This window comes from Trichogramma pretiosum, unplaced genomic scaffold (assembly GCF_000599845.2).
Source record: "Trichogramma pretiosum strain Unisexual culture from Peru unplaced genomic scaffold, Tpre_2.0 scaffold42, whole genome shotgun sequence".
Lineage (NCBI taxonomy): Eukaryota > Metazoa > Arthropoda > Insecta > Hymenoptera > Trichogrammatidae > Trichogramma > Trichogramma pretiosum.
In genome coordinates, this window is record NW_019641653.1 from 853,984 (window position 1) to 878,216 (window position 24,233).

The 24,233-nt window shown below is 44.1% G+C and overlaps 1 protein-coding gene across 1 annotated transcript in view; it reads right to left on the reverse strand.

The window, feature by feature from the left end:
* LOC106651811 (sonic hedgehog protein A) overlaps positions 1-9,780 on the reverse strand; it is a 35,032-nt gene extending 25,252 nt beyond the window's left edge. Inside the window, exon 1 of the mRNA XM_014370478.2 lies at positions 9,460-9,780. Coding sequence (XP_014225964.1) covers positions 9,460-9,780 — 321 coding nt within the window. The remainder of the gene's footprint in view (positions 1-9,459) is intronic.
* Between the last annotated feature and the right edge of the window lie 14,453 nt (positions 9,781-24,233).

Consider the following 24,233-nt stretch of genomic DNA (forward strand, 5'->3'; position numbering starts at 1 on the left):
AACATCGGGATTCTTATATACAGTATTTATTTAGGTACTTTGGCCACTAATACGGTGTCGTGTAAAGCATAATTTGTGCTATCATCTCGGCACCTGCTGTGAATTATGGTAGAACAACAACGACGCGCAGCGCCAAACGAGGCCCGAGAGCTATATATACGCACTCGGCGCGCAAAGCATATTATATACACATACACGTTTATATTCGTACCTGTGAACGTTGTAAAAAAGATTAATCGAAGCTTTGAGGAATCGTACCGAATTCTTCTTTTTTTTTCCCTCTTCTTCTTCGTTTTTTTTTTTTTTTTTTAACGAGATTTCTCTAGCAATTCTCGACACGCGGAGCAGCGATCTGCCGCTCCATTCGAGAGGCGGAAAAAATTAAGGAACTCGGCTCGTAAATATAACAAATTATGCCGAAATTCGTTAAATCGATTTACAAGTACAGATAAATGTGTGTAAAAATGTAGGCCGGATGGAGAGGCTCGCGGCGGCGCGCGTTAAATATATTCCTGACGCGCGAGAGATCGGCTAAACGAGCGTGTGATATAATAATGTGTATACGTGTATAAGGAGTCGGCGGCGTTCAAGTTCATTAAGTTCAGGAGCGAAGCTGTATAATAAGCTGAGCATATAGACAGCGAGGATCGTACTGCAGACACCCTTGTCTACGTATTACCGACTGTACGCGCGATTTATACACGTTAAGTGGCGTGCGCTTTACGTCGGGCGTAATATGTTTGGACGATTAACAAAATAAATAATCGACCTTGAAAACGGAGGGGGCGCAACCCTTTCTGTCGCTCGGGAAAGCTCGATATCGAATTTACGCACGGAGTAGAGCAGAATGTACGTGCAGTATGTGGGCCTCTCTCTCTCTCTCTCGGTGTACAAGGATCGCGCTCACAGGCAACGACATGTAGCCAATGTATATACATAAGCCGAGATAGGCGCGCGCACTTTGATACACGAGCAAAGTAGCTTAAGCCGATTCGGAACATGTGTCTAGAGAGAAGCGCTGATATAGAGAATAGGCGAGGGTCGCTCACGCACTTACGTATACACATAGCCGCAAGTAAAGATTCGTACAATATAGGCCCCGAGGAAGAGTCGAGAGACGACAATGGACACGATGTAGCCGTTCGACCGTGGGTCGCTATATAGTAATGTAGCTGCCCCGATCGGGCGTACGCAAATAGCTCGAAGCTCGAGCGCGTCTCACCCTCTTCGCTGCGATCGAGCTTAAATAGCTTAAATATATTCCTCGATCGGATGTAGCGAGTTAAGCAATTATTTATTCGGATCATCCCCCCCCCCCCGTGTGCGTATCTATATACGATGCCGCGAGTAGCAGGTGCTGGACGAGCTCGACTGAACTATATATATTTTCAACCCTCGCGATCGACGAGGATAATTAGGTCGAATCTCGAAATTTTTATACGAAAAAGTGCGGATCGATCGATGCATCGGATCGACAACGATCTATATACGCGTTGGTCTTATATACAAGCGGCAAAGTGAACTCGCGATAAAACCGGAGACGAGGAATCCGCTCTTTTGCTTTGCTGCTGCCGTTGCTTCGAGACGTTGTAGCCGTATATATACACGACACATGATCCACGAGGATGTGTGCGTATATATATTATGCATCGAGCTTTATGCGCTGCGACAACGCCGTAATATATAAAATATAATATATAATATATCGGAGTCGAGAGCGGGACCAAGTTTTGTCGCGCTCCGACTTGTGTGTGTGTGTGTATCATCGCGCGTGCGATCCTTTCCCACGTCAGTGACGAGACCTCAAACTCGTCATCGGATCCGCACTTGCTGTGCTCTCCGTCTCTGCTTCTCTGTCTCTCTCTCTCTCTCTCTCTCTCTCTCTCTCTCTCTCTCTCTCTGTCTTTCTGCTCTGTGCCGCCGTGAATATATATATGCGACGAAGGAAGGAAGTGGTCTCGTGCAGCAGCTAAGGGGGTGACTCTCGTACGCACACGGCGGCGGCGCTCGTCGGTGGACCTCTTATTATATACATAACATAGCGTGTTATATACGGCGTGCGCCGGTGTCGTTTTACATCGGCGCGATCGCCTCGATCGTCGTGGAGAGGAGAGCAGCGCGGCCACCATCGGACCTGCAGACACTATATCGTCATCCGTCCACGTCCTTTTTCGTTGATGTGCGTACCATAATACGCGCATACAGGTAGGTATTCGTTTAATGTCGTATAAATACACGTATATATTCGTTTTAGAAGGAGATCCTGCACTCGACACGATATCCCAATGGCAGCAGCAGCAGCAGGCAAAAGTCAAAAGGCTACTTGGGCTCTCTCGCTCTCCTGCCTATATATTTCGTCGAATACTTTTGGAACGTCGCGCCTCGCTGTGGCCCATGCGCTCCGAAAGTCTGCGTCGACTTTTGTCGTGCAGCGATGTCCGCAAAAGATAGGAGGACTACTATACGCGCGGCTATCCTCGCTCGTATCTTTAATCCGATCTGCATTTTTCGCGATGCTTCTGCGCGCGGCTTTTACGGCACATTTAAAAAAAACACACACACACACGCGCACACCTGTACAATGTGGCAGAGAGCAGCGTATATAGAAGCGCGTCCGTCCGTCTGTAGAGAGCAGCGCGAATACAGGTTTATCGACAAATTTTCGTCGGCTCGGTCTCTTTCTTCCGTCGTTGGCTCCTCTTTCTGCGCTCCTCTCTCTCTCTCTCTCTCTCTCTCTCTCGCTGTGTGTCCGTGTATGTCGGAGACGTGTCGAGGAGCCGCTTCTTTCTCACTCTCTGCACGCGCGCGCGCGAATATTATCAAAGAATCGCGCGCCCCGATACACGTCGTATTTTTATACGACGAGTTGCAGCAGCTCGGAGAGAACGAGGCAGAAGAGAGAAAGAGCCAAGCGGCTCGATTCAAATGGCCAACATAAGACCGTGAGTGTCGTTGTCGTCGGTGGCAGTGTACCACCTATGTATCGTCGTCGAATATAACGCCACACACACACACATTTGTACGCGGCAGCACATCCATAGCATTTAATGTATACTATAAGCGAGAGCTCGCTGCACCACACGCTGTATATATACAGAAGAATCGCGCGAGCCATTGCGGAGTCGAGGGATCGGCAGAGGAGCAACGATATAGAGAGAGAGAGAGAAGCAGTTGGCGGTGCAGGCGGCACACAGCACAAGACTGTATAATGGACACAACACGTATATGTATACTTAGCGCACACAACAAGCCGTGAGAAGGTATACGATTCTCTCGTATTCGAGCCAAGGTGAAGCGAGAGACCGAGAGTTAAGGCTCTCCTCTCTCGTGGCTGCAGATCGAAGAGGAGTCCTCGAAAGGAAGAGAGGAAGAGAGAAAGAAAGAGACAGAGAGGAAGGAGGGAGGCAGCAGCAGCAGCAGCAGCTCCGTCAGACGTACAAACACGAGTACACGCGCGGATAAGAGAAAGCACACGAGCTGCCGAGGATACTCACACACACACACACACACACACACACACACACATTGCAGCAGTACCGAATCGACGCCATAGCTTGTATAGATGCCTACATATAATGCGTTTGCTGCTGCTGCTGCTGCTGCTGCATCGCGAATATAGTCGCGTTATAAGCTGCTGGTGGTGGCGTCGGCCGCAACAGACTCTCTCGCAGACTCGCCAACTCGCCGTGATATATAATTTGCAGTGCGCGCCACGCCAGCAGCGGCAGCAGCAGCAGCTTATAACGCGCAGAGCCTATAGCTGACCCCCGCTGCAGCAGCGGCATGACCCCGACGAGTGCATCATGGCGGCCGGTCACGGACCGTCTCGCGGCCTCGATCTCTCTCTCGTGCCTGCACTTTTGCGTTCGTGCACGTTCGATACATCTACCTCGGGCGCGCGCGCGCATCCATTCGAGAGAAGCCGAGAGAGCCGAGCTGAGCCTCCCTCTTTTCATTGGCCGCGGCAGCTCGAGTCTCTGCAGCAGCAGCAACGGTGAGCATCGGTGTGCGCGGCTTATGAGAATTATGAGGCATACAGCTTGTACGTATATGTATACGGTGGATCTCCGCTGCCGAGGATGTACTTGTGCCGCGCATCGAAGCCGAGATGCGATGGTGCTAACTGTTTCTGTGGGTCTCTCCCCATCGCGCTGATGTATTTTTATAATAATAATATGCGATGTTGCGGCTTCGCAGCTTCGTACATGAACTTTGTCGCTTCGGATGAAGAGCCGATGATACCGATCGTGTCGTCAATTTCGAATTATTATACCTACACGTGCAACGTAGGTAATCGCGTGTGCGGCTATCAATGGAGCATTACGAAATCGTACGCACATAACTTTCGAGATCCTTCCGATCGACTCTTGTCGATTACCGATCGCGCGAGAAGGAGTCATAATCTCGGTTGTGCCTGCACCCCGACGACCGGTTCACGGTGTCGCGTGCACGAGTATACTACTGAAAAGTACAAACACGTCATAAGGGCGTTAAAAGCAGCCATTTCTCTCTTTCTCTCTCTCTCTCTCTTTCTCGTACACAAAAAACAAGTGCAAGCGAAGAATCGGTAATCGCTCGCCGCGACCGATCACGAGGCCTGCTGTGTTCAACCTCTTTCACTCTCTCACTCTCTTACTCTCTTTCTTTCGCGAATACAATGAGTTCTCGGATTACCGAGAGAGAGAGAGAGAGAGAGAGAAACAAGTCGCGGCGTCAAGCGAATCAAGAATATCGACGCAAGAAAGAGAGAGAGAGAGAGAAAGAGAGCCCGAGCTAAAACTAACATAATACTCGTAATCGACTTTGCCTTCCTCTTTGCATACAATACGGAGGGCATACGTTGCAGTTTATTAACCTCTTATCGTCAGTCGCCACTGAAAGCGAGTATAGCGCAGAGAGAGAGAATTGCGCGGAGTCGCAGTCTGTACGCGATACCGCGTGCAGCAAAGGTGCATACGCACTCGATCGTAACTACATTATATTACATTATCGTCGCAGCGCGCGTATTATGATTACATGGACCCATGCTGTATCGAGCTAATACGTTGGACTCTCGTCGCCCGAGTGAAACGTCACCGAGAGATTATATACGCGTGCTGGTATATACGCGCCGAGAGTCGCTTTACTCAGCTCGCAGCGGCATAGAAGCTGGCGAATAATTGCGCGAAATCAGCGATCGTCTATCGCTTTCACCCTTCGACGACGACGACGACGACGACGACGACTTTCAGCTTTCGAGCTTAGCGCAGCAGTAGCAGTATAGCCACGGAGCAAAAAGCCCGAGACCTAGACGCACGTGCGAGCCGGAATCGCGATCGTGTCACTTTGCCTTCGAGGCTGCTGCTGCTGCTATACGTATTTATTCGACTCGATCCCCCTTCGCGCTAATTTGCACGCGCGTCTCTCTTCTCCGCATGCCGATAAGAGCCGAACCAGCAGCTTCTCTCTCTCCCTCTCGTTCACTCGCTTATCTTTATCCGATTGCTTATAAAGCAGCAGCAGCAGCATCGGCTCGTGTTCATCTCTCTCCTCTCTCTCTTACTTGAGCTTTTGACGCGACAAGAAAGACTCGAGTAGTGGTAGTATTAGTAGTAGTAGCAGCGATACGAAGCTACAGACTGGGCGTTTCTTATACGTTCGATTCTGATATAGCGTGTCACTTTCGACTCGACTGCTGTTACATTGCATTATATGCCTAATGTCATGTACGTGTATATATACGAGAGACAGATCGCGTCGAGCTTCTCTTTGCTCGCGCGCACTGCTCGAGAATCGATCCCCGATCGACACATGTTACAAAATGCTTCGCGATCGTGTTTTACTTATATACATATACTTTTTTCTTGTCAGCTCGTCGCTTATATGTACAGCGGGGCGACGGCGCGACGACATCGATTTACGACCGTTCGCAGCTTGTTCCGCTGTGTTTTTTTTTCCTTTAACTTACTTCTTCTTCTTTTTCGTCTCCTTTCGAGACCTTATTTACGCGCGTCGCTCGGGCGAGGTGGTAACTTGCCTAATTACGTATATTACTTACGTACCTGGAAAAGTCAAATAAAGAACGTCTAAGAGAGAGAGAGAGAGAGACGATCGCGGCGATAAATTAACCTTCGGCCGGCCGAGGTTTCGGTTCTCTCACGTATGCTATACGCGACGATCCTAAGGTTTCTTTACTTCCCAATTTTTTTTTCTTACCATTTACTCTGCGAAAGCTACACGCACTTGATCTTTTTTTTGCTGCTTCTGCTTCTTTTCGTTAACTTTCTATCGAAAAGTGACGATTTTTCGTTCTTTATCGATCCTTACACCGATCGAAATTGTTATTCGCTTGCTACGATTCGTGAGAATGTCTCAACTCTCTCGGCCGCGATCTTTATGGTCTCAATTGCACAACGATAAGCTTCTCTCTCATTTCGAATTCCATATATATACACGTCTGCTGCGCGTTGACTGCTGCTGCTGTTGTTGTTGATATATTTTTTTATTCTCTTGCAGCAGGAGCAGCGGCTTCGATCGGTGTAGAATGCAGAAAAAGGAACTTATTCTATTTATAGGCATATATATGCGAATTAAAAAAAAAAAAAGAAAGAAGCGAGACTGAAAAAACGGGCGTCACGATGAAAGAAATTGTGTACACTGGCCGTCATTATGTTTATTTGCCATTATTCGAGGAACTTTAACGCGCAAAAGCAAACACCGCTTACAGCCACCATAAACCTACCTACAATCACTTAGCTCTCGCTCTCTCTCTCTCTCTCTCTCTCTCTCCCTCTTTTTACTTTATTTTTTTTTTACTTTTGTTCTGCCTTTCCCTGCCTCGTTTGTTCACCTCGATCCTTTCGGGCGCTTTTCTCCCGACGCCGCTTTTTTTTCTCGTATTATTGCATTAGTTCCGATTTACGAATCAGGCAGATAGCGACTAATATTTTTATAAGCCATGTATCCGAGACTTCCTTTCGAGCCCACCTGAATTCCTTTTCACAGCCTCTATATATTCTTGGCGCTGTACTCTATAGCATATAACTAATTGCTGTGTTCTATAACAAAGCACGGCAACGATAAAGTTCAACTTTATCATCAATTATTCTGCACTTTTCTCGCAGTTCTCGTGCATAGTTAAATTTCTGTATGCGCCCGAGTGCGCGGGAGAGAGAACTTTTATATTGCAGCCTTTAAAAAGAGGAATATCGATCGTCACGCCCCCCTGTGGCAGGGCTCGAGGTTTTATTGTGTCGACCATTAAATGGCCAATAAATTTCCGACACCGGTCAAAAGTCGTGAAATATCTCGCTGGTTTCTTTTTTTTTTTTTTTTGCAACCCTGGCCCAGGTCAACTGTTTTGCCATGCAATAAGTTGCAGCTTGCCTATACACAATACGGCATCGAAGGAAATATAATTGGCGATCTCGGTTGCCAGCAGGTGCTGCACAAGTTTCAGATATAACTCGACGACTCGTCGTCGCGAATATATAGAGCGACGCGACGATAATAGACGCACGCGCGAGATATCGTCGCTGCGCTGCCGTGGCGATGACTTATTTTTCGAATAAAAGCATAACTGTCGCGTACTCTCTGGCGGCGGCGAGCAGTCGCCGAGCGAGAGTTAATACAAGAGACTCGAATAAAAGGGATCTCTCTGGCGCGATGCAAAGTTGTATAATCCTGCCACTACTACCGTGATGTAACGTACTCACAAAAGATTGACGCGCGCGAGCGAACGCCTACATTATACATGCAAAATATCACTTTGTGTCTGTGTGTGTGTGTACATATGAATAATAGCGTGTATATCACAAGGCTTGGTGTCGCGCGCCGGCGAATATTTTTTTTTCTTTTCCGTCTTTGCGACGTGTGTTCTCCGACTTCTTTCTCTCTCTCTCTCTCTCTCTCTCGTAAGAAGCGCAGATCAAGGAGCATAATACCGATCTGCTGCTGCTGCTGTCCAGAAGAGCTAGGCTAAGTCAAGACCAGTTAGACGTGCACGCCGAGCGCACGAACGAAGGCAGAGCGGCTAATTTATGGCGAAATCTGATTCACGCACCGGCAGCATTTACGCTTATTAACTGCGTATATACACACTTCTACCTGCCATATTACGAGCTGGGCCTAGGCGAATATTATTATATATATACAAGCGTGAATCAATCATGTCGAGACTGCGAACGACGTGCGATACACGCCGATCCCCCGAAATTCGACGTATAACACGACTCCGAGACGCACGAGCTGTATATATACAGCATATAATGCGACATGACAAGCGCGCACCGCTCGCGCGGTTATATAGGTATAAAAATGGGGAGTGCACGCGTCGAACGGAGATCCCGATGTGTGCGTCTCATTATAATAAGGCGGTAGCCGAAATTATATTATCGCCGCGCGGTATCGTGATCGATGGAGCGGGCGCTTTTTTTTTAATATAATTTTGCGCGATAAAGGCGCTCGCCGCGAACGAATTTCCGAACGCGTCGATGATATTGTCGAGCCGGGTTCGGGCCGATCGACTCGAAACGCTCGTTGACAGCTGACCGATATCGTATTCGTGTGTGCGTAAGGTTTCCGAGAGGTCCTGTCGAATCGCCGAAGCGATTCAATTATATATTTTTCGGCCCGCACACTTTCGCGAGAATCTGTAGAAATGCAGGCACGTAGTAGTGTATAGCCACACGCGGCAACTGTCGTATATATAGCTGTGCACGAGCGAAAATTACGACGACGAATTTTTGTCGGATGAATTATATCGAACGTTGAGTTTATTTGTCGATGCATTACGCGAGCTGTAGCGAAGGTATCGAGAGAACACAAGAGAATCAAAGGTGAGAATGAGAGCTGTATACATATATCCGATATACAATGCCGTAATTTATGCGCGATCGTCAAAACCATTCGGCAGGTCTGATCTCGTGCGTGCGTGCGTGCACTGAAAGCGGTTGTCGTGCGTGTGGGTGAGGCGCGTCAAAGCGCCACGCTAATACACGAGCACACACGACGCGTAGATATATATGTACGAGAATCGATTCGCTTTAGTGAGTCAAGAGAACGTCACCTGTTGATTCGTTGCATCGATTTGTTGTTCGTTTTCTTTTTGTCGGTATAATATGCTTCACAGAGAGGCAACACGGCGAACTCGGAGAGAAAAAATAAAAACGGCGAAAGATTAAAACAAGTTTCACAGTCGACGAAGAAGTAAATTTTTTAAGCGAAGAAAACATAGCTGAAATCGCGGCTCGTCGCGAACGCACGACGAAAGCTCGGCGTGCGACTCGTCCGACGGCCCAAAACTTTGGTCCGCCGGTAAATATATTCGCTCGAGAGCTGCTTTCCGGCGTGTAGATCGCATAAACTGCACCGCCCGAACCTGCGCAGCCGGCAAGGATCTTTTTGTCAAAAGTGTCATCTCGAGCATGAAATAAAGAAGCTCGAAACAGAACGAAAAAAGGAAAGGGTGCGAAAGCTTACCTGAGTCATGAGCCTGTCGGCGCCCGTGCCCTCCTCGTCCTTGAATATGATGTCGGCGTTGTAATTGGGCACGAGGTCGCGGAAGCGCTTGTCGTTGCGCGACACCCGGCCCTCGCTCAGGCCGCTCGCGGGCAGCGTGTTCTCCGAGACGTTGGGCACGTGCTGCTTGAAGACGAGGGGCGTGAGCTTGCGCAGTATCGGTCGGCGGCCGCCGCCCCTGCCCGGGCCGCAGCCCAGAGCCGGATGCCCGGCCAGGCCGAGCAGCAGCAGCCCGAGCACGAGCCGCGGCGTTATCGTCCTCGTTGCCGCTAGCGCTCGCATCCTGCGCATCGCGCTGTGCAGCTCAACTGTTCACTGTTGCTGCTGCTGCTGACGCAGATGTTAGCTGGAGCTGGAGCAGCGACGACGACGACGACGATGGCTAAGGCGTCGACTGTCCCCTCGGCCGGGCCAGCGCTCGGGCCCTGGCCGGGCAGCATCACTCCGAGATCGGACGCGCAGCCGACCTCTGCGCCCGATTATTGGACCCACGCGCGAGAGAGACAGAGAGAGGGACGAGAGAGGAGCGCGACGCAACTGCGACTTGCCGTGGATCGCGCGCGACCTGCTGGACACCACCGCTGCACTTTATTCCTCGGCACAAGTAGGAGGACAAAAGTAGCGACGCACGAGTACCAGTTGGAGAATTTGTCGATCGCTCGTCGCGGAGAATCCTCGATAGCCGCCTTTGCTGACTGTGTACGCTCGGAGGAGTTATCTCCTCGTCGTTGACACTCGCGGAAACAACACCCCCGGAGCAATTATACGCACGCACTTTTTGCTGCAATAGTAAAATAACGATGAAATAACAACGATGAGGCACTCGCGAAATCCAATCTCGCGGATCACTCGGCTTTTGATTTTAATCGATTCACTTTTGTTGTTTATTTTTGTTTATGCGGGTAGCTTGGCATACGTCGATGTTCGTCAATGGAAAAAAGAGAGAGAAAGAGAGAGCTCTACACGACGCTGTCGATTCGCCGGCCATACAGCCAAGACTGATCGCGACAAGGTCGTCGGCCACGCGAGACACTCGCCACTTCGGCCAACACGGCCGAGTCGAAAGAGAGAGAGAGAGAGAGAGAGCCAAGACCGGCGCCGCCGTTGCTCCATCTTCTCTCTTTCTCTCTTTGGCTCGTCCGCCAACGCTTTTCCGGAGGTGGGAAATGTTGTATCCAGCCCTACCACCGAGGCCGGTATGCCCTCCACTCCTCGCTCTCTCGCATCCCCCTTCTCGCTGACGAGAGTCCGAGGCTCGCCCATTGGCCGCGGGGCGGAACCCGCGCGCGTCTGTGCCTCCACCGTCTGTTCGAACGAACACGGCACAGCACAGGTGCAGGCCGAGTGGAAGGGATCATATAGAGTCGATTTACGCTTCTCTTCTCGTCCGACTCGATCTTTCTCTCTCTCTCTCTCTCTCTCGCTCTCGATCCGATTCTTTGCTTGTTCTCAGCTTATATTCTTTCTGCGCGCGCTATCTTTTTAGCCGTTTCGTTAATATGCTTTCCCTCTCTGTCTCTGTATCGCTGTTGCTGCCGATGCGCACGAGCGCACACGGGCTGTACGTCGCCACCGCCGCCGCCACCCGTTATCTCTTTCGGGCTTTTTCGAAACAATCGCACAGACGGGCTTCGGCAATTCGTTACTAAACGACCTATCGTCGTGGCCTGCGAGCTGTCTGCGCAAATCGTGGCGCGGCTATATATACGAAGCCAATATCACGCTTACAGCCGCACCTGTGCTCGAATGCGCGCCAGTATATATATATATATTGCTCGTCACGTCGTCGCTCGACTCGGACCCTTTTCTGCTGCTCAAACCGAATTTTTTCTGCTCGCTATTCTTCTCTACGATCTCTCGATCCTCTACGATTCTTTCGTGTGGAACAATGTGCACAGACTGATCGTGCTGCGCTAACATTTTGTACCGGCTCGAATATAGACTACTTGAAGTGATTTGTTACGTACGACATGATAATACTGAATGAATGAATTTTAGACAGATGAATCACAGAGGCCAGCTTTTAAGTGTGATACTTTCAATTTTTTTCGCAAAGGGACAAGGTGGTATTTTGAGCTATAGAGAATATTTTCAAATAGTCATATAAATCAAAACAATGGACATTTTTTTATTGATAGTAAAATATGTTCATACTACACCTGATTGACCAAAATAAACTCTTATTCCAAGCTTTGAAATTCTATTTACATTATTTTTTTCATAATTCAAAATATTGTGATTGGATTGACTGACCACGTGATTTTGACGCACATCAATATTGATCTATGGGGTCTTAAAATCTTCAAGAACACACCGTCGTCCACCTAAACGGAGCAGAATTTGGAAAAATTGTGAAAAACTTAATGTACAAGTCAAAATGCAAAAAATTTTAAAAAACTCATTATTTCACAAACGCTAAATGCCATATTTACGACCTCGGAAGAAAAACAAAAATATTTCCCTAATTCTGCTTCGTTCAAGGGGAAGAAAGTACTGTTTTTAAGATTTTGATACCCCATAAATCAGCATGGATGATGAACTTACTTCAAAATCACGCAACAAGTGACACATTATTTCAGAGCTTGAAATATCAGCTCGAAACACCATCTTGTTACCTTAAATGCGCCAACTAGAAAACCATGAGGTTGACTTATCGTTTTTTAAAATTTGATTTTGACACGAGATATGATCATTAATATAGTAAGGGAGTTTGTACTTAAAAGTAACATCTTTTTTCAGTACAATTTTTTTTCCTTAGAAATCAATGTTGAAATTGTTGCACTAGAAGATAGGAGCTATATTTATTTCGTAATTTAAAAAAATTATTAAGATTGAATTTCCGAATAAATATATATTGTTCTTTGAAAAATTATACAGTTAATAAAAGTTGAAGGTACAGCTGTAATATTCATTGTAAATGCAACATAATGCAGTCTTAGGTTTACGCCTATTCTTTGACGTCAATTCTCTCTCTGTTAACACTGTGCGAGTCCGCTAACTTGTCTCGCTGTCTGCATGTTTTATACCTACGGTATGCACTTTATATAAAATGTATATATGTAGTCTTTTGCGTGTCGAGAGAGAGACAGAGAAAGAGTATATGCAAAGAAAATACGAGTGACAGACGGATCGATACTCCGAGGTGAGGTGGCAGTTTTCTTCTGCCATAGTCTCTGGTAAGTTTGCGTCTAAAAATGAGCTTCGACTAGACACAGTGCAGCGGATCGCAAGTGCAGTCTCGAGGCGCTGGGGCACGCATGTACTGGAATGATAAGTGGCGGTCGTCGGCGGGCGTCGATCAGTCTCGATACTTGCGTCACTCGAGTCTTTCTGCGCGCGATCAAGAAACGTATATTAGCCCTTTCGTGTTCGCACACGAATGTGATTCGCGAAAGCGCATGCCAGATGCAATGCTCACACACGCGCGCGCACGCTCGCACTGCACATAAAGTACATGCACTATATAATAACATATTGCACTGTATGTTAAGGTGGAAAGAAAAAATACATTTTACGCTTTGTAATAGTAATTTATTGAAAGTATAAGATGAACACGAATCAGAAACACTGCGAGCTGGGGGCGAACAAATGATGTCTTCAGGTGGCGCATGAAGCCTGAAATTTAAAATTCGTAAAAACAATATCTTTATGCTTCAGAAAGAAATCTTTGCCAAATTTCTCGGCGCCGGATTAACCGATTGGGCTGAAAGTTTCAGGGCGTGTTTTAAATGTTAACAGAAGCTCATCTGTAAAATTTTAGCCCTCTAGGAGCTTTAAAAGCAAAAATATAGTCATAAGAGGGTTGAAAAACGACGTTACATTAATTTTTTTTTGTTCTTGAACCCCAATTATAGTTATATATCGGCGTCAAAAGTGTTTTTTCGTTCCGCCCTACTGTATATTATGGCCGATTCTCCGTGAAGTTAAACTGTCTAAAAAAATATTTTTCTGCAAATGTGAAAAAATTGTTGTATTCGATGTCAGATTGGTTCCAAAAAAAGTTTAGAAAAATTGGACCACTCGTCTTCACCAAGGTCGCTCATTTCACGTGCCCTGGGACTTTTCTGTTCCCGGCCTAGGGCAGTAATATACTCTTTCATCATCGAGTGCAGGAAATCGATTTTAAGATTTTCCCGCGCATTGTGATGAAAAAGACTTTACGTATACACATGCTGTAGATACGTACACGAGGATGAGTTTTTATTTCCCTGATGGTAACTTTGAGCATGAATATGATGTATAAACGCTAAAGATACAGCCGCAATTTCGATTGCACCATAGCCTTTACCTTTTGGTTTCGCTCGTTTTTGACCGATATTCTGGTCCGTGCATTAACTTCGCACGTATAACAAATTTGTATACAATGTGCTATGATTAGAAATATTACTATTTGAACACTCCTTGCGTAAAGCATGGTTTTCTAACCTTTCAGTGACACGAAAACCCACGTTTTACGAAATGTTAAAAAATATAGTATGAAATTAGTTCATGAGGAGGATGAATCACCCAGGAGTCATCTTCTTCGCGCACTTGTTATATAACTATTTTGTTCGTGTTTGTGGGGGGTCGTTCAGTCAAACAAAAAAAATGCCGTCGGCGTCGCTTCAGTAAAAATTAGAAAGTGTAAATCCAACGAAGTTGTCTATGCCAAGCCATGCGCTACTGTTATTACTCCTAGCGTACGTTATACGCCCACGAGGATCTCCCACTACGCTGGATTTAAGATTTTCAAAGGTTAATGTTTTAACCGCGTGCGTACTCTCTCAATATAAAACGTAACGTACGTAATAGTCAGTGCATGTTACGACGCTGCAACGTAAGCAACGAAGAGAGATTACATCGACTGCAGCAAGTGACTCTCGAGTAGTGAATAAATAAACTTTGAATAATTACAAGCCAAACTATATTGCCTTGCAAGTGCGTGAAAATATGGCTAAAGACGAATTCAATCAACTATTAATCGATTTTTCGAATTTCGATTGCTTTGATGAAAGCCATTCCCAGGTGGACCAAGAAAAATTTGAAATATTGAAAAATCTGCGAAGATGTACCAATTGGGAGATAAGAGATCAGCAAATAATGTTTCTTTCGGTCTTTCGCCATTACACCATAGACTGGCATGTTGGACTTCCGGATCTCCGAGAGATTTTTTCACGAGCAGAAATTGATCGGATGCTCACGAAGGCCGTGCAATGGAATTTCATCGATTGTGTCAGGTTTGTGATTAGGACAGGATACAAAGACGAGCTCGACCTCGATAAAGACGGAAAGCCATTGACACGTCGTACCACACCAGTGAATAATATATACTATAGCCTTACACGATCAAAGAAGGCCAAAGATGATTGGGATATTACGATCCGTGATGTTTTTAGAATATACAATAGATTAGATGTGAATTGCACCAATGAATCTGGGCTATCACACTTGCACGTGGCTTGCATGTCTGGCTATCTCTACGCCGTCAAAAAATTATTCAAAGTAGTGCAGGATCCCAATTTCCCCGTGCAAAAAACAGGCGATACACCATTGCATTTGGCGTTGCGCTACGGCAAGAAGAAGGTGGCCGAATGGCTGCTGAAAAAAGGTGCTGAACCTAATTTTGTCAATGCAGAGGGATTAACTCCTCTGCACATGATATGCGTGGGAGATAATGACGATGACTTGGCGGAGATGTTATTCAAGTTCAGCAACGACAAACATAAACCGATACATATCGATGCTCGGGACCATTTGGGTAATACACCATTGCACTTGGCACTGAAGGAAGGACGCAACAAGATGACCGACTGGCTGCTGAAAAAATGCGCTAATCCTAATTTGACCAACTCTGAAGGACTGACTCCTCTACATATAATTTGCCAGAGAGACAAGGATGACGACTTACTGGAGAAATTCTTCGAGACCAACAATGACCTCCAGCAGACAGTACAGATCGACGCTTTAGACAAGTTAGGTCGGACACCTCTTCAATGGGCTGTGGTGAGTTTCTTGCCGCACGTAGTTGATGTACTCTTGGATCATGGTGCTGATCTCTCTGGCTTTATTTTCCCAACTGCGAGTCATTTTGATGAGAGATTGAAATCGTATAACATCCATAACATTCCTGTTAAATTGATTTTAGCGTCTGGCTCTCTGGCCGTCGCTGAAGTTCTTGAGGATAGAGGATATAAGTGGGACCGAAGCAACACCCTGACCATCATGACATTATTCTCCGAGAACGAATTGTTTAAGGAGTCGTCGCGTCTTTGGAAATTTTATACTGACGATCAGGAATACATAACATCCCACTCATTCTCTTTAAAAATTACAATGATGAATCCGAGCCTGTCGCTCTACGACCTGATCTGTTCAAGTCCCAAAGAAGCAGCAAAATTACTCACATATCAGGACTACTTGAAATTTGCACGCTCCAAACTAGAATGGAGATTTCTGGACTGCTTTGATAAAGTGATTATTCAATTATATTTGTGTGAAAAACTTTCGAGAGAGTTTTTCCGAGTTTGGGCACTGGAATGTTTTATGGAGCTGACGCACTATCAGTTGCCAATTGAGTGCTGTGAAATGATCATCGATGAATCATTCATGAATAAAGATTTATACAATATTTGCTTGGCAGCTAAAGGACAAAGTTCATGAAAGCGATCAGCGCATTGGCTGTAATTTTAACGTCTATGGTGTTATTTTAATGTTACATAATTTCCATATTATTCGAATAAATAAATTTAAAAAAATCTGAGGTGTTCATTCATATTTTGAAACTTAACTGCTTTTAATTTACGTAAATATGCAAATTGCAAAAAACTTCATTTTCAGCATGTAACTTTTGAAATCCGTACCATCCTAAAAAAATTAATTTCGTTAAAAAAAAGTTTTTTGCTTTAAAAGGCTCAAGCACTTGCTACATAATATACTTTTTCAATGTGATAAAAACAGAAAAAAATTCAAGTTGTTTTCCTCAAAATTGAACTAATTCATTGAAACGAAACTACATTCAGGCTTTAAGGGGAGGCTCTCATCTAGCGCCTCAAAAATGACGTATGTTTCGTGATTTTTTTTTCGTGGAAGGAAGTGAATAATGCAGTCAAGTTTTTTGGTACTTATAAAGTATGTATTTAACTATATTTACAAATTTTTCCAGACAAAAATATTGAATTATTTATCGCCTAGCAGCGTTTAATGGAGATCGTGTTGACAAAAAAGGTACCTCAACGGGCGGCAAGCTAGCGTCTTCAGTTTTTGCCCGAAACTAAAAATGCGAAATTCCTCTTAAACTAGATGACATTTGCTGGTACATGATAAAAAAATGCAAAATCCAAATTTTGGGACCCCCTCCCCCCTCCTGCCCCCCATTTCCGGTATAAACGTCCATTTTCTATCTATATTTTTTCTGAAGGCTTAAGGCAATTAAAAAATCTGAAAAAATTCACAAAAATACTTTTCAACGATCCAAACAATCTTGAACTTTTTCAGATTTTTTGAGTGCTTCAGGCCTTCTGAAAAAATCATTGAAAATTTTGAAATTTCGTATAAGGTTCTAAGATGCAATAACTTTTTCGAAAATTTTTTCACTTTTTTATTTCATTGAAAAAAGTAAACTCAATTTTTTTCAGATTTTTTTAGACATTTGAACGCACCTTTTGAAGCCAAAAACCGCTTTTTTTGACGAAAATAATTTTTTTACGATGACTAGACGTTTAAGACACGCTGCGCGCGTATCAATTTTTTTAATTTGTGTTTTGAGGTTAGCAACTTTCAGGCGCGCTTCGCGCGCGTACATCTTTCAGTCAGTTTCGAAAAAGTTGCTATTATGACCGTAGATGTCACTTTATTACGTTTTGGCTCGAGTCAAAAGTCAGTCGACCAATCAGAGGCCGAATAGATTGGCTTCACTTTTAGGTCCATCTCTTTTTTATAAGTTAGAAGATTAGAAGATACGGAGCCTCGAAAAATCTGGAAAAAATTTTTTCTTGTTTGTTTCATCATAATACACGACCTCAAATTTTTTCAGATTTTTTAATTGAAGGCGATAGCTTCTAGGGCCAAAAAATGCTATTTTTAACAAAAAAAGGTTCCTAGAACCCGATGGTTCCGGTAAAAAAATTTGAAAATATATAATGCTTTTTTTGTGACATTGTTGTAACTTTCCCCATAAGACCCATGTATAAGACGTCGTTTTTGATTTTTTTTTCTCGAAAACTAGATTGTAGATCAATCTAAGATTTTAACAGTGCATTCATTTCTTATCAAAGATTGAAATAAAAAAGTTTCAGGCGTTTCAAAAGACATGAAGTTTACTATCGAACCTCCTTAATGGAGATCTTTGGGTCAAGATAGGCCACGAAGTCGAAGCTTCGAGATTTGATAGTTAACTTATAATGTTCTACCGACATTTCAGATTTGTTTGCCGAGTTAAATTTTATACATTTTAATTACAAAAGTACACTTTTTAATACGGCTAATTTTTTTTGTGCATATAGTAAAATAAATTTATCTATTAATTATATACATTATAAATAGTTATTTTAACAACATTCAGTTAATTTTTCAGCTAAAAATAGTGAAAAATTAGCTAACTACAGGAAATTTTCTCGTTCCACTAACAAAAAAGATCGATTGCAGTGGAAACTAAAGTACTATTGAGTAATTGCAGTAAAGAATATATAATTTTTTTCATAAAATTGAATGAGTTAGTTTGTTATTATTTGATATGGTTCAACTATTATAAGAAAACGTCAGAGGGATGAAAATGATTTTGGTATAAAGTTTTAAGAGGAAGATAGAAAGGTAAGACTCAGATGTGGACGATGTGGTAGTGTGAAAATTGTAACAGACCACTAACACCACGCCGAAAGAAAGAAAGAGATCCAGAGATCGAAAATGGACGAAGCAGAAGAAGGAAAGCGCGAAGCGGTAGCAACGACAGTCTCGGAAGAGGACGAATAGGAGTAGAAAAAATAGTGTTGGGGACCGCGTGTATATAGAGGCTGAGTGTGCAGTTAGTGCCGACGCGTAACGTCCAACACTGCAGCCACTGACGAGCTCAAAAAGCCCCGAAAAAGAAAGAGAGAGAGAGAGAGAGAGAGAGAGAGAAGAAGAAGAAGAAGAAGAAGAAAGAGCGCGGCCCGGCCCGGCCTGAGATACAAGAGCAGCAGAGCGTACGCAGAGAGCGAGGGGGAGCCCATCGCCGAGGACCACACTTATCGCGGCACGCGCGCGCTCTACCGGGGTGGGCCTACATTAACCGACAGGCCCGACGCGTCCCGTCGCGCTGCCGAGCGCGGCCACACAGCGCGGAGCACGCGCTCCGGCCTGGGTGGCATTCGCAAGCAGGACCGTCCCGCCGCAGAAGACCGAGGCTGCTGCTGCTGCTGCTGCTGCTACCGACGCAGTCCAGAATCCTTGTACTCCTGATTAACGCATTACCCTTCTTTCAAGGCTCTTGGTATTTACACATTGTACATGAATCGATCCTAAAATGGGAGAACTCTTAAAAATGATCGTCAATTCAAATTGTGTCTACGTCTTGTTGCTAATTACCGATTAACAGCTGCAGTCGGTATTATCGCTTTGCTTTGCATAGCGATGATAGGTAGGCGAGCTGGTTCTGAGCACGCATGGACCCGCTTCGGAATAAGCTCTCGCTGTTCAAGAATGAGCTCTTGGAAACCAAATGTCTACCGAATGTCTCTCGAATTAGCAATAGAGAGTCAACTTCTACTATTTACTATACTAAAAGCACGGGGCAAGATTACAGGGGCGTATAGAGCAAGAACCGACATGGCACGCAGCGCGCGACGGGGCGACACGGCGCGCGGCTTTACGATCCTTACTCCTTTTTTATTTACTCACTCGAGTCAACCAGTTTGGTATTAGCATTCTCGCGCACATTTTTATACGTGTAGACTCGTGCTCCGCGCTTCCAGTCTATTATGCCCTCTCTCTCTCTTTCCCTCGTACTTTAGCAAACGCGATCCTCAGATTTCCTTAGCCCAAGAGCGCGACGCTTGTCGTCGCCAGAGCTTCTCTCTTTCTTTCTTTCTCTCTCTCTCTCTCTCTCCACTGAAAACAAGCTTCCATTGTCTTATCCACACGGATCCCTTTTGGCCTGTATTCCCCCTGAAGAGTGCAGAGAGTAGCCCCACAACTATCCTCTCTCTCTCTCTCTCTTTCTCTCTCATATTCTTGGCTGTCTCCGCGCGCATAGTCCGGAGAGCTGCTCTTGCTACACAAAGATGCGTGTGTATTGCGTATTTGCGCGAACGAACCTGCACGTACTTGCATATACAAGCGTGGCTCGTGCCCGTGTGTGTGTGTGTGTGTGTGCAAACGGCGGCGGCGATGCAGACAAGCTTGCTCACAAGCAAGCACACAACTAGCTTACTCTCGAGATGCTCAGCGGCACTTGGTCTCATGGTGGTGCCTATATTGGTATGCGCGAGCGTCTTCGTGTATATATATGCGTTCGAATGTGTGCGAGGCTAGCCGGGACGCGTATCCTCTCACCCATCCTCTGACTCGTGAGAGAGTGAAAGAGAGAAGGTGTAAGAAAAAAATGCCGAGAGTTAGCAGGCGTACACGGAGCAGCGACGTTTTTCTCACGTATATAGCTGCCGTGCCGCTGTAGTCGCCGCCGGCACACAGAGACCTCAACACATACGCAATGGCACACACACGCAGCACACATACACAGCTCGAGAGCGACGAGAGAGAGATATAGAGAGACCTGACTCTGCAGCTCCTGCGCTTGGCTGGAGCTGTATCATAGCTGGTCATCAAAGAGCCCAGCAAAAGATGCAGAGATACTCCTCTTATATCGAACTTGTTGCTTCGCACAGCTCGTTGTGTGTGCGCCTGCCTGCCTGGCTATGTTTGTACCTATGCAAAAGCCCGACACTTTCGATTAAAGAGCCGATTTTTCGACGACGACGACGCTACTCTTCAACTTAATAAATTATTAATGAACCCTGTTGGCTGGGTGCCATGCTGCTCAGCGACCGATGCTTTCTCGGAACGGCCCGAAACACATACGCACACACGGCAACGAGCGAAAGGAAGAAGCCCGCCGCAGTTTGCATCTCCGCTCGCGCGCGCATATTCTTTCATCCTGGCGTACACACATGATGCGCGCCGCATGTTATAATATATATAAAAAAGCGAGAGAGAGCCAGAGAGGCCGCGCGCGCGCGCGCTAACAGACCGACACTTTTACAAGCTCCTAATATATACAAAAGTCAGAAGAGATCCGCGCTTTACATATATAATTACACTTTTACCCCGTGCCCCCGTGCCTTCTTACCTAGGCGGATCGCGCCTAAATCATCGAAAAAACAAACTGCGCGGTTCCTCGGGATCGGAATGCTACCGGTGCCTCAGTTATATTGGCTGCTACCATAAATTTGATTTGTGCGCCAATTTGGCTCACGTTTGCGATTCTAATTCAAAAATTTACTTTTTCATGTCGAAATGCCGTTGAACATTTGAAATTATTATTCTAAAAGTGTACGATAATAACAATCAGACGCGATCAAATATTTTTCCTTGCGCAATTTAAATCATTAAAATGCAAGATATACTTGTTTTGAAAGAAGTAACAAAATTGTTCAAGTAATTCGTGGAATGAATTTTGAAGACGAAAAACGCAAAGGCATCGTGAACATTAAATTTTAATTTGAACTAGGTGCACGCCAACTCTATAAATGTTTTGTTTTTTATGAAAGTGCGGTAGCATAGTAAAAGCAGCTCTCGCAGTCTGCGTTGCCTCTCGTAACAGTATGACCCCTGAAAAATAAGTAGGTAGTTGATGCAGAGACAAAGGAATAAACGTGCCGAATGGCTCGTTTGTGAGTTTCTGCTGCTGCTGCGTCAGGGTCTCGGCACACGGCTGCACAGCACAGGACCCACATAGCCGCGCGCGGCGTCAGCGCGCAGCAGCAAAGGGCGAAGTTAAGCCGAAAGATACGAAGAGGAGTCGAGCCGAGCGAGCGAGCAAGAGAGAGAGAGAGAGAGAGAGAGAGAGAGAGAAAGAGAAGGTGAAAAACGTATTCAAAAGGTATGCGAAAAGAAAGAAGAATAAGAAAAGCTGAAACCAAGACAGTTGGTGCGGCGGTGGCGGTGGCGGTGGCGGCGGCGGCACTGCCCGAAGAGGGAGAACGCGAAAGAAGGGAGAGCAATAAGCCATTCCACTTATATGTTGCCTTGGATTCAATTAACTCTCCATCTTCTGAGTGCGCGTGGAGCAGAATATCTCTCCCTTCCTCCTCATCGCTCCTTATCTCTCTGTCTTTCTCTTATTCGCTCCTTTTTTACCTTCTCTCTCGAGAGCATTTTGAAAGCAACTCTGATTCTGCGGACTCTCCGCTACCTTAGCAGCAGCAGCCGCAATGCTTTTTCAACCGAGACTGTACGCACGCGTTAAAACCGCTGCCGCGACCCATGCAATTGCATTTACGCGCAGGCACGAATACAACGGCGGGAAAAAAGTTGCTCTTAATTTTTCTTTCTTTCTACAAGCGGACAACAGATAGAATTAAAGATTTTCTTATGTCATTTAATTTGAAGCAATACAGCCTCGTAAAAGGCGAGTATATAGTATTTGCCAGAGCGTGCTCCTCGATAAGCGTAAAGGTGAACTTAAATTCAAAGAGTTTGTTCCGTAAAACTTGATTTTATTGTAAATAATCTATTTTTAAATTTATGAAAATAAATTAAGAAACATGCAAATCCTATTTTATGTATATCTTAACAACTAAGAGTTTAAAATTCGCGAATACAATACAATTTCTATTTTTCTACAACTTTACAAGCTAGGAACCACTGCATCCCTCGTGCTGTACCTTCGACGAGACATCTGCAGTTAGTACTATTTTTTTTTACCAAAAGTAACGTGACTGTTTAACTCATACATACAAACACACATACATACATACAGACATACATACACATGCCACCTTTTATAAAGCGTTATTAAGCTCTCTAAATAAAAAAAATATATATTAGTCAAATAAAACTTGATGATAAGCGAACTTGATGATTAAATATGATTGAAATCAAACCTTTTTCAGCTAAACGAAAGGAACAAATGAGACCGGTCTTCGGGGCTGATTAATTGTTGGGCCCCCTACGTAAATAGCCTCTAAGTCTGTCCCAACTTCTCCTTGTCCTACGTGGTATAAATCTAATGATTTATTGTCACAGTATAAAGTTTTAACTGGTCCTCTCCAATTGTTAAAATCACAAACAAATTGATTATATGACGAATCTGGTTCATTCAGAGAAAAATTCGTCATATTATTTTTACGTTCATGGTAAATACCAGTAACGGTATCAAAATCAATTTGGCTCCCGATTTCTTGAGTCTCCACCAAGAGCAACTGGATTATTTCAAGTTCTCCGTTGACAGAGAAACTGAATCGAACGAATTTTGGTGGGTCATAATATTGGCTTGGAAATTTTACAACTACAGCAACAGCCATGGTAGATATTTTTGATCTTCCTTCGTAAGCGTGAAATATGATACTAATTACAAATAGATTTTCGTTAAACACGCAACACATAATAACGATATACCCTAGTCGTAAATGTTCGCTCGTTATTATAATTATTTTATTATTATTTGAAACGAAACTTAAGTTTTGTGTATACCGGATTTTGATATTCGTAAATAATTTTAAAAACAATTAAACGCCGGCACTTTACGAAAGCTTTATAATAATAATTCATTTGAAAACATTTTCAGCGTCCCAATAATAAAAATGAGTCAATTCATGAGACATTATGAGAAATATTTATGATGCATTTCAGATATCTCATGTTTAACAATATCATCAATTTATATTTCTATGCTTTCGAAAGTGAGCGCATAATCTATAGAGCGATTTCTATTCGTAATAATTTTTTTACGAATCGTTACGTTATTAGCTTTATTTCAGTTCTAGGATGAAGAATATTTTGAGACCAGTACACTCAATACTTACTTGTACGAAAAGAAAATTAATTTAACAATTGAATTGTTCTTTTTGTTTGTCCTTGAAAACTGCGAAAATCTGGTTGTATTGACTTTATATTCAAAATATACGATTGCAAAGTTATTGGGCAATTAAATTATTTCAATTTTTAATTATTGTCAAAAAAAAATAATACTTCAATGTCATAAAAAATGAGCATGTGGGATAAATTATATACGAAATTTACAAAATGAAAATAAGTCAAGGCATTATTGTCTCGTTGAAAATCTTAAACTCAAGTTCCAATTTAACATGATAAGGCAAGGCAGCGTATACAGTTATCGACGGTGAAAAGTAAAGTGTTACCGATATTACAACTTTGTACTACATGTAGATAAATTAAAACTCCCGTGGGTACTTTAAACATTAATAAATAAAAAAAATTATACTCGTCATATATTGAGAAGTTGACAACTGAATGAGATTTTGAATACTTTGATTAATGCAAAAAATATTTTATTGCAAAAAAGTTTTTTTTACAATACTATCTATTTTATTTAAATTTATGTCTATCAAAAAATAAATTTCAACTGATTCTTAAAAAAACAATAAAAAACGGAGTTACACAAAAATAGAGACGTAACTTTTTCAAAGTACATGTTTTTCTATTCTACAACTTGACGTGATACGCTAATAGATAACTTGAGTATTCTTGAATTGTTGACGTATTTGTTGAAGAATAAGAGCATTTTGATGACGTTCAAAGCACTTTTGGAATTAAATTGTATA